This window comes from Phoxinus phoxinus, assembly GCF_949152265.1.
Source record: "Phoxinus phoxinus genome assembly, contig: scaffold_66, whole genome shotgun sequence".
Classification (NCBI taxonomy): domain Eukaryota; kingdom Metazoa; phylum Chordata; class Actinopteri; order Cypriniformes; family Leuciscidae; genus Phoxinus; species Phoxinus phoxinus.
This window is the reverse complement of record NW_027639422.1, coordinates 112,087-124,354: the sequence shown is the minus strand read 5'-3', so window position 1 is coordinate 124,354 and position 12,268 is coordinate 112,087. Positions and strand designations below refer to the sequence as shown.

General features: G+C 36.5%; 1 protein-coding gene across 1 annotated transcript; it reads left to right on the top strand.

The window, feature by feature from the left end:
* The first annotated feature begins 363 nt into the window (after positions 1 to 363).
* LOC306994239 (ribonuclease inhibitor-like) lies at positions 364 to 6,835 on the top strand. The gene is made up of 5 exons (XM_079639849.1): positions 364 to 531; positions 2,961 to 3,134; positions 3,228 to 3,401; positions 5,237 to 5,398; positions 6,177 to 6,835. Exons 1-5 carry the CDS (start codon positions 374 to 376, stop codon positions 6,247 to 6,249), a joined length of 741 nt encoding a protein of 246 aa, XP_079495975.1. The 5' UTR covers positions 364 to 373; the 3' UTR covers positions 6,250 to 6,835.
* Positions 6,836 to 12,268: the final 5,433 nt, after the last annotated feature.

Below are 12,268 nucleotides of genomic sequence, written 5' to 3'. Positions count from 1 at the left end.
TCGTGAAAGGAAAAAAGGGGGAACCTTTTTTCTTTTCTTTTTTTTCTTTTTCTTGTTTTTTCTTTTTTGTCTTGAGACTCTGTGGTTGTTGTTGTTGTTTTTTTAAAAATCCATTGCTCTCTTTCAGTTTGGTTTTAAAAAAATATTTTTACAAAAAATGTTATCTTTAATATTTTTGTAAATAAAGTGATCTTAAAGTCAAAAAGTCTCTCTCTCTCTCTCTCTCTCTCTCTCTCTCTCTCCCTCTCTCTCTCTCTCCCTCTCTCTCTCTCTCTCTCTCTCTCTCTCTCCCTCTCTCCCTCTCTCCCTCTCTCTCTCTCTCTCTCTCTCTCTCTCTCTCTCTCTCTGCTAATGTAGGTTAAGCTGCTGTGGTATGACAGATGAAGGATGTTCTGCTCTGACTTCAGCTCTGAAATCAAACCCATCACACCTGAGAGAGCTGGACCTGAGCTGGAATACACTAGGAGACTCTGGAGTGAGAAACCTCAATGATCTACTGATGAACCCACAACTCAAGCTGGAGAAACTACAGTTAGTATCATTATACTGTACAGCAGTCACAGTGGCCCTCATTTATCAATCTTGCGTCGAAACGGGCGTATATGTTGGCGTAAGATTATGCTTACACTCCTCTCACCACCTGATTTTTGAAGCTGTGCGTACCTTTGAAATTCAGGTGTACGCAATACCTGCCTCTTGATAAATGCCGCGGCTGAAAACGATCGTCATTAGATTAACACGCCCCTATATATTCACGTCTCCGCCTCCCCCACGCCCTCATTTTACGCCATGGACACACGGAAGACGGCAAAGAGGAGAAACTTCTCCGGTGGAAATCCAGTTTAAATCGCTGGTTGGTTGAGCAAATTACCGTACCTATCACAATGCATTATTTTACAGCACGTGTTATGAAACTATTAGCGTTGAATTTCGCATGACGTCACATGTAATGGGGTGTACAATAGTGATGATGTGAATAATTGCATGACAATTTGTAATATTCTTCTTAATAGTATTATGATTTTGATTATTAATGACGCTTATTGTTATTTAGAAGAAGAATCTCTTTGTTATTATTATTATTATTTGTATTATTATTATTTAAAAGAAGAAGAATGTCATTTTAATTATTTTGTCAGTCTGAATTATTTTTTGGTCATTAAAAGCCTTTCATTACGGAACCCAGTCCGTGCGCACCTGCCGGGCTTAACTCACAAAAATAAACACTGAAGTTTATAATTTCTATGTTGTTGTTTTTTACAGTGGGTCATAATATATCACATCTTTATTTTGTCAGTGCGTTTTGTGGTGTTAGGAATTGTTTTTCTGCGCATTTCAGCACTAACACAAAATGTGCGTACATGTACACCTCCTCCTGAGCTGGCGTAGGATTTGAGCGTGCAGTACGCCAACGTCCATATTGATAATTCGCAAAGTCACCGTTGTTTTGGGTGTACGCACTTTTCATAAATGAGGGCCAGTGTGATTAAAGTTTGCTGTTTAGTTTATTTTAAGGCAACTGGACTCGAGTCTCATCATTTATAGCACTGCACTCTCTGGTGTTTCTCCATCTGAAGAAAGATTCAGAAATACTATTAACGGCTTGTTATGTGTATCAGTAGAAAGAGCTTTAAACTTTGAAGTATTTGAAACTTTGTGGCTATAAAATGATTTAATATGCTGAAATCTGACAAATCTTTGCTTTGAAACAATACAGAAGTGACAACAGACTAAAAACAGCGTAACAAATGACAGTAAATGATAGAGTTACAGTTATACTGGACTAATAGTACTTTTTCACAAAATCTTAATTTATTAAGCAAAATGTGTATGTAAGCAATAAGGTACGACCCATCAAACACATTTACGTTGTGGCAACATCTCTGGCACATTGCATTTCTGCTATGGCAACATCTCAGTCTACGTGCTCGCAACATTGTAACAAAACGTAGAATTGAAATGAAAATGTGAAATCAGTCCATTTAAATGTTAACTTGTCTATTGTTTGTATATTGATCCTATATATTAATCTACAGTGATAAATTCACTTATTTGTGGAGTGAGGACGGATCCAGACTTGGATTGTTACTAGTTTCCTCAAATGCTCCTGTCTTGGTTTGTTCATATCATTAAGTTTCCATTATGGCTGCAACAACTAATCGATAAAATCGATTATCATCAACAATGAAAACATGAATCAACAAATTTGATTATCGATTAGTCACGTCTATGCGCTGTGACCGGGAAACCACCAGCCAGTCACGTCGCTTCACAGAATACTGAATAACACATTTATATTGACATAACGCATATGGAAAATAGCGGAGGACACAGATGAGCTGCTGCGGGAAAGGTACAGGATCCAAGTTGTCCGAAACATGAGAATGCTTTATATTAATAAGCGCTCTGTTTATATAAAACAGAGTCTCAAAGTCTCAGTACACGTTTAAAATTCTACATGTAACACAATAAATTATATTTATGAAAGCAGTAACAGTAAAGTCATTATTGTTGGATTAGCCCATTAATGTAATACCGGTATAATTACTATGTTTAGAGGAGTGAATGTGTTCCTCATCATATCTCGTAAGTTAACATTTTGTGCTTTGCTTTGTTTATTATCATTTTTAATTTGTATTATTTTGAACACTTTTTTGCTAATAATGTTCTGCATCCTGCATAGATACATTCACTATATTTGTTGTCATAGGCTTTAGCTATATTACACATTGTTTGGAGGACAGCATTGGGGCAGGATTTGGAAAAGAAATAAAATAATGACTTAAAATGATTTATTAATAACAAAATTATGAATAATTGTTTTATTTATCTAATTAATTGAAAAAATAATCGACAGATCAATCGATAATCAAAATAGTTGAATGGCATTTATTAATGATGATTTTAACTCACACGTGAACTGAACATGGATCTGAGTCATTTTCTCTTTCTGTCTTCAGTCTGAGGGGATGCAGTATTACAGAGAATCAGAGTCTCATCCTGACTTCAGCTCTGCACTCAAACCCATCACACCTGAGAGAGCTGGACCTGAGTGAGAATACACTAGGAGACTCAGGAGTGAAGCACTTATGTGGCGTACTGAAGGATTCACACTGTAAACTGGAGAGATTGAAGTCAGTGACATTCACAGACAACAAAGAAAAATAGTTTTTAAATTTGAATGAAACAGAATACAGAGTTTGTTTTTCTCATCTCTCCTAATATAGGTTAAGCTGGTGTAATATGACAGTTGAAGATTGTTCTGCTCTGACTTCAGCTCTGAAATCAAACCCATCACACCTGAGAGAGCTGGACCTGAGTGAGAATACACTAGGAGACTCTGGAGTGAGAAACCTCCGTGATCTACTGATGAACCCACAACTCAAGCTGGAGAAACTACAGTTAGTATCATTATACTGTACAGCAGTCACAGTGTGATTAAAGTTTGCTGTTTAGTTTAGTTACACCGTTTATACCGTAGGATTGCATCTGGGGTCTCATTTATAAAACTGTGCGTAGGATCCTCACTAAAAGTGTACATGCGCCGAAAGCCAAAAATGGGGAACGGCAAAAGAATATTCCCTTATAAACCCGTGCGTACGCCAGAACCTGCGCACAATTCCCCATCGGTGACACCAAACTGCTCCGTCTCAAATGTGTGTACGCACGGCTCAGAGTTTGCCTGCAGGACCACAAATTTTCCTGTCAAGTTTGTTTTTATAAATCACTATTTATATGTCGGAAGTGGCGTACGCTTCTTTCAGGGCCAGTTTTGTGTTATAAATGAGGCCCCTGGCCTTCGCCATTGGTCAATATTAAAATAGGGTGTTGAACTAGTAAATAATTGCATATAAAGCTACAATATGTCATTTTTTCACCGCTAGGGGTCGCTAACCTCTTACAATAACACAGGCGTAGGTTGATGATGCATAAGCGGAATTATGGAACTTGCTGTCATGAATTATTTGTAATTACATGAATTATAAACCGCTGGCGGCGCCACCTAGCTGCGGAAAAATTTATATTGTTCAAACTACTGCTTTGATCAACACAAAATAAGTGTCATTTCAAAGCTTAGAGTCTAATATATATTTTCCATAATCTATGAATTTATGAAATATTTTTTGGTACTATGTACTGTAATATGTCAAAAACATCATACAGCTCAAATAGTCACGTGTCATGTCATTAGAAAGAGTAGAATATAACAAACATAATTGTGTTGGGCTTTGACCAAACTTGAGTGAGTTTTTGTACGTGAAGCCCCGCGAGACCCGTATGTAAATAATAAACAGATGCAGCATTTATGCCACTTTTTCTCTCATAACTTCATGAATTATGCTCCGATCATGGGAACCATAATCCGTCACACAGATCTACAGATATTCTCTCATGGAGTTATTATAACACATAAAACCCCACAGGTGTTGCTAAGTAAACTCAAATGTAGCTTTCTCGTGACATTTACGCTTGTAACTTCATGAAACATGCTCAGATCGTAGAAAATGGCTCATCATCACTCACAGTGGATGCTCCAGATTTATATGTGATCAACACTATGGATTATGTTAATTTTGGACTTGAGATATTCCTCACAGAGGAACAACTATTTTAATAATGCCTTCCAGATGTCCAGGGCTAAACAAAAAGGCTAGCTTGATTCCCAATGCTGTAACTTTTGATTACTTTATGCGATCACCACAGAACTTGATCCAGATGCAGATCACATGTAGAGGAATATATAGTTTGCTCATACCTTATTTCCTTCCTTTAGTTATTACATGTCAAATAAGAAAGATATTTAAAATTTCCCCTGAGCACTCTTTTTTTTGTCTTTTATCAGCAGTGTCTCAGCATGAGATGGTCCACATGTAATGAAAAATAATAATAAAAAATATATATATATATATTTATAACGTTTTCTATAAAATGATACCTACGTTTTAACTTTCCCTGATTTAGTTTTGGAGTTTTGAGTCTTTACTTTTGTGTCATTTAAAGCCTTCAGGACTTAAAGGGTTAATAAGATGTCCATCATTGATCTGAGTCATTAACATTCACATACAAGAAAGAAAATGTTTAAAATCACTTCAACAGTGTAAACCAAGACACTTTATATACTCAATATCTCATGAAGAGTCTGAGTTCACATTTTATTATCACATTATATGTAAAATTATTCATCTTAATGATCTGTTTGTAAGATAATCTCTCTTCCTCTGTTTGTGTCTTCTAGTCTACAGAACTGTGGCATTACAGATGTTTCTTCTTTAACTCAGTCTTTGACTGACTCAAAAGCACTGCAGTTTTTAAAAGAGCTTGATCTGAGAGATAATAAGATAGGAGACTCAAAGCAACGGCTCAGAGACGAGCTACGAGACTCAAACTGTGTCCTGAGGTGAGGAAACATCACTTTATGATATTAAAGAGATCTTCATTTACCTCTGATATGTGAACAAACCTTTCACACTTTCATTTAAGGAAATTATCATTACGCTTTATTGCAACACAGGGTTTGTGCGAGAATAAAATGTAAAGTTGATTAAAATGTTTAACACAAAGGAGGAAAGAGGACAAAAGCTCACTCTCACAGCTTTACACATCAACACCTGCTTTATTAACTGTGTCAGTCATAGTGGATCATGTCAGTGTGAAAGCAGACTCGGTCAGATTGTAGTGAAACGCTGCAGTCCTGCTAAACTCCTGCAGTTCAGCTTCAGCTCACAGCGTCCAGCTCACATGAGAAACGTCTCTGTCTCTGTGTGTTTTACTGGGACAAGCAACACTTTGCTTTACACTTACTTTACTCTCAGTTATTTACTAAGAGCCTATAAACAGGTTTAAACTAGAAACTACAAACGGCTTTAACTCGTGGAAATTGAACTGAAATGTTTTAACTGAAAGTAACGTGTGTATTTGCTGTCTGTGGTTTATTCCATACGCCGTACACTCATCAGTGTGTGTTTCTCTTTTACAGAGACTCAATAGGAGTCGCAGGTCCTTCTGCAGTCACACACACACACACACACACACACACACACACACACACATTCATGTTTTAAATCTATTATACTTAAAACTCAAATATTGTTTGATAATGGAAAGTCATTAAAGAAGTATTTTTCACTTTGTTCCTCTGAACACTGATTGTTTTCTCTTCTGGTTTCACTTTACAGAGTAGATGAAGATCGATCACCAAACGCCCCTAATAAATCATTACATCAGTTTAAATCTGTGAAACTGAGATGAGAGGATCAGTGACCATCAGGAGATCCACAGAAGAAACTCATTACTGTCTATGAGGAGAAATACATGTGTGATTAATGTGTAAATGTGGTTCATACAGGTGGAAGAGACTCAACAATTAAATAAAGCAGCATGTGTGATAGCATGCGTATCAGAAACATGTGATATTGAATGATAAATGTTGGTTTAGTATTCAGCAAATGTTGGTTTAGTTTTATTTAAAGGTGGAACAGAGGAATGAGTTCAGATGAGTGTCTGCAGAAATCTTCAGGATCTTCAGTTTAAGGCCTACAAATATATTAATGTCTGGATTAAACTTGTACATCATTATAAAAATATTTCTAATCAAAAATGTGATTGTCAAGTATAGCACATAAATGTATAATATGATATATAGTCTACAATGTGAAATTAGCTTGTTAAGAAAATGTATATTTTTTTTTACATCATCTCACATACATTTTATGCATAATATATTTGTTTGTTTGTTATTCTGTTTTATTTTATATTAAGTTAGATATGTGTGTGTATGTTGCTAATGCACAGATATTCAGTATATTCAGTGGTGGAAATGGGCAAAATTCACTGGGCGGACTCTATTTAAAAAATATATATATATCTTTTCATCCTGACTATCTCCTTTAAACTCTTCTCTATCTTTGTCGTTTTATTTTTATTTTTTTTACTTTCAATAAAAATAAGGTTGTCAAACTGTCAGTTTGTGAATGTCCTTGTATTTGAAGAACAAAATACATTTATTTACAAATATTTCATCAGAATGTTAGATATTTAAATTTGTCAACAAGTTGAATAAGAGGAAAAATCTGAAATGAAGCCGATACATCAGTCATACAGTGATATTGTGACTGTAAAGTGCCATTGTGACTGTAAAGTGCCATTGTGACTATAAGACTTTTACCTACAACCACTATATGGCTCCAGAGGATTACTCAATGTGTTTTATCTCTTTTATATTTAAGTTTAGACATTTCTAAAATCATTATTATATCAATACAATTTTGTTTTTGATGTAGCTGATTTATCTTTTTTAACAAATTATGTAAGAGAGAGCAGCTTCACCATTATTTTCTGTGTGTGATTTTGAGGAGGGGGGAGGGGGTCTGCGGTATTATTTAAATAAAATATTATGTACAAAGAGTGTAGCCTAAATTGATTACCTCACAACAAGGCTACAATTAGCCACAAAAACTTATTTTTTTATTTATTTATTCCCTTAAATGCCTATTACTCAATAACTAAAATAACACATTAGCTTGAAAACCCCTACAATTAATAAACAAACATTATAGACCGTTCTTATTTATCCGTACATTACCAGTAGATTGTATTTAATAGATTTCACGTTGTAACTGTTAAACACATTTGCAGTTGGTTTGTAAAAGGTATCATCATTACATGATTGGCCTGTATTACATTTACAGTTTTGACCAGCATGTGTCGCCATTTGTGTGTGTTTTGTGCATCTCACGCATGTATTTCTGGATTAGCCAACAGTGTGCGTTTCTGGATCTGTTACTGTTTTTTTTTCACTTGATACGTGTAACGGAAATTCGATTTCGAAATCCGAAAAGCTCTTTTCGAACAAAACAACCGGTTCATTTTAAGATGGCCATTTTTTTATTATTTTAGGCCGGATCATTTCAGCTACGTTAATACAGCTGACCCATACGAAAGTTTCTGTTATGACATCTGTTGAAGTAACGGTTTCTATTCAGATTTTTGAACAATATTACAGTTCATCATCCAAGATTAATTATTTACCTCAAGCTGCTGTTTTGAAGTTCTGTGAGTAGTAAGACGCCCATTGATAGAGAAGCATTTCCATTGGCTGCAGTCTGCAGGCACTGCCCAATAACAAAAAAGAATGCCATTGATAAATATCAATATCCCTCGAAGTTTTTATTATCATATATTGTGCTACGTTTATGTAGCTATTATATTGTAGATAAAATATAGTAATCGTAACAATATCCACACAAAAAAAAAATATATAGCCGATATAGTTTAACCATTTTTTTTCTTTCAACTGGAACGTCGTCTCTGATTGGTTGCCAACATTCTTCAAAATATCTTCTTTATGTTCCACAAACGAAAGGAAGAAAGAAAAATACAGGTTTAAAGCTACATGAGGGTGAATCAATGATGACAGAAAGTATATTTTTGTGCGAACTATTCTCTTAACCTGGCTTTTAACACTTTTATCTTAGCAACTTCAAAATATTGTGGAAACCAAATTAAATTCTACCATCAAAATTATATCATAAATTATATCTATAAGCATCGGAGTTTGCCTAATTAAATCTCTTAAACCTCTCTTTAACAAAATAAGAGTAAATAATTGTATTTGGACAGAATTGGCTGATTACAGTGATTTGGACAGACGGTCAGTGAGGTTTGTGATTCACTGAGGGTTTAAAAAATCATGTGACATACAGCATGAGATGGGGGGGGCATATTTTCGGCCTTTTTTCTCTTTAGGCCAAAAACCGAAAATGCCTTTTTCGTAAGATAATTTTCGGCGGACGAAAATTCGGTGCATCCAGCTTCCATGGTAGGCTATTTGAATTCAGCTTTGCTAATTGTACACAGCATCTTTGTTTTGTCAAACGCGCCATCAGGCAACTGTTTAAATGCAAACATTTCTACTAAAACTCCATCCTTGTCCTTGTCCATCATGACAGGGGGGGCTTGGTTCGGCACACGCACAATAACAGCCGCAACAGGAAGTCATAAAAACGAGGCAAAAAAAAAAAAGTCCATTGCGTTATTTTTTTTAAAACGTTAAACATCTCAAATGTTTATGAAGACCACTGTTTCATTGCCTGTGTTAGAAAACACCTTTCTGTTAAACAGCCTGTCGTAATCACTACTAAACGTAGTTTGAAACATTTTGATGCTCAAGCTTTCTTACGTGATTTGGCCCATGTAAACTGGTATAGAGTCAACCTGATTCCCTCTGTCAATGATGCATGGTTGTTGTTTAAAGATCTTTTTATTGCTGTGATCAACAAACATGCCCCAAACAAAAAGATACGCATAAAAAAACGTAACAGCCCATGGATTAATCGTGATCTAGCCATTCTGCTTCAGCAAAAAAATACAGCCTGGCGCAAAGCACTCAAGTCACATTCTGCTAAAGACAATCTTTTATTTCGTCAAATCAGGAACAAGGCCACACAAGCGGTGAGGGAGGCTAAAGCTGGCTTCTTTAAAGAGCAGTTCACACTCTGTGGTGCAAACCCAAAAGCATTTTGGAATACAGTAAAAAAAACTTGAAAACAAACCCCGGACCATACCATTGTCCATAAAAATAGATGACATTATTGTTACTAATAAAAATTCAATGGCTGAAGCTTTCAATCACCACTTCATAAATGCTGGCCTTGTTTCCAAGGCGTTAAACCATATTGCTATAGCCTCTGCAGCCTCTAATACCTGCAGCCTTGCAGCACATCCTCACAGTTTTTCCATCCGGCCTGTTTTAGTGGGGGAAGTCCTGAAGGAATTGACTGCTCTGGATCCCAATAAAGCATCTGGGTCAGATGATCTTGCCGCTTTCTTCATTAAAATTGCTGCCCCTGTCATTGCGGCTCCTCTAACAGCCATCATTAATCTCTCCCTTCATACAGCCGAGATTCCACCTGCTTGGAAAGAAGCTGTTGTGCTTCCTCTGTATAAGGGCGGTGATCAGGCTGACCTAAACAATTACAGGCCAATCTCCATCTTGCCGTGTGTGACTAAAATTTTGGAAAAACTTGTCAATAAACAACTAATCAGTCATCTCAATGTTAACGGTATCATCTCTGGGGCACAGTCTGGTTTCCGATTAGGGTATGGTTGTGTTACAGCTACCACTAAAGTGCTTAATGACATTACATCCGCGTTAGATACCAAACAACACTGCGCTGCTATATTCATTGACCTTGCAAAGGCTTTTGATTCCATGGATCACAACACACTTATCCACAGACTTAGCAGCATTGGTGTCACTGATCACTCACTGGTTTGGTTTTCAAATGATCTCTCTCACCGGGTTCAACGTGTCAAATTTGAAAACCTCTTCTCCCACTCCCTTCCGGTTACCAGGGGTGTCCCCCAAGGCTCCATCCTTGGGCCTACACTTTTCTCAATTTACATTAATAACATTCCCCAGGCAGTTGGTAATTCCTTCATTCACTTATATGCTGATGATACAATCCTTTATGCCACAGGTTCCTCTCCAGATGCTGTTCAGGCTATCCTGCAAGATAGCTTTTCCCAACTACAGCAGTCCTTTACACAACTCAAACTCACTCTTAATACCTCGAAAACAAAAATCATGTGGTTTTACCGTAAGGGTGCTACGCCACCTCCTGCCCTTAACATCACCGCCTGCAATGGGACTACTTTAGAACAAGTCACTGCATATAAGTACTTGGGCATCTGGTTGGAAACTTCACTTTCTTTCTCCATCCACATATCAAAGCTGCAATCTAAGGTCAAAGCCAAGCTTGGTTTCCTTTATAGAAACCACTCTTCTTTCACTACTTCGGCCAAACTTACTCTAATTCAAATGACCATTCTACCCATGCTAGACTATGGAGACACTATATATAGGGTTGCTTGCAAGTCCACTCTATCAAAACTTGACACTCTTTACCATTCTGCTATTAGGTTTGCTACAAATGCTCCTTTCAATACACACCACTGCGCACTATATTCTTCTGTTAACTGGCCCTCCCTTCACAATCGCCGAAAAATTCATTGGTTCACCTTCATTTACAAGACCCTTCTCGGCCGTTCACCTCCTTACTTAGGTCACCTGCTGCAGCCAAAGACTGTCACTTATAATACTCGATCCTCAATTCATTTTCAATTAAGCGTTCCCAAAACCAACTCTGCCTTTGGTCTAGCATCTTTTCAATCTGCTGCCGCTCGCGATTGGAACACGCTGCAAAATATTATTAAACTGGAGACATTCATTTCAATTGCATCATTCAAAACTATTATATCATCCTTGTTCACGGATATATGCAGCTGCTTCTCTACATAGTTATTATTTTTTTTTTTCATTTTTTTTTTTTTTTTCATCCATTATCACTTCTATGTACCTATACACTTAGCTGGTTATAAGTGTCTGTTGTCTACTGTGTTGTGTTTTAAACTGTATCTTGTAAGTATTTAATGTATTTATTTTAGCCCTCCTTCCCTTTCCCTAAGTGGTTATTCCACTTGTCAGGCCGCCATTGTAAATTAGAACTTGTTCTTAATGACTTGCCTGTAAAAATAAAGGTTTAATAAAATTAATCACAAATATTAACGCGTTAATTCCCCCAGCCCTAAAATATTTGAATGTTTTAGAATTGACTTTAGCAGAATTAATAGTATAATTATTTTATCAGTTCATCCCATGGACAGAAAGTATAATCAATTATCAATTCTAGGAAATAAATTATCTTCCTGGCCAAGAAAGAATAATAACCTTTTCCAACTAAAGTAAATAAAGTACTAGCAGGGTAATAGCATAGGTATAGCTCAAGATGTTAAAGTGACTTTGATAATTTTGTGAGTGTCAAACACAGAGACAGTAAAGCGTGGATATAATGGTTTAATAAACAAAACTACGGTAGGCTACAGACACAACTAAACTACAGATTGTATACAGAATCAAGAAAGTAAAGAAAAGTGAAGAAAGAGAGAGAGAAGAAAAGAGAATGGCAAGATTACAATTAGTTAACCACAACCTACAAGAAACATCAGAGACCCCATAGGCGATATCTTTTCCCTTCAAGGTTTAGTCACAGAACATCACTGGAACACAAGAATACATCCATACAGAGCAAACTGGAGCTAAAACAAACATCTACTTATGATTCTGTCACCGCTCCACCAGATCTACAGACTCCACCCAATCGTTCACTCTCCCCTGATTACTAATCACCACACCTGTACCTCGTCACCTGTTCACTATATACATTCACTTGCACCATTCTTCATTGTCTGATCTCGTTGCTCCATGGAC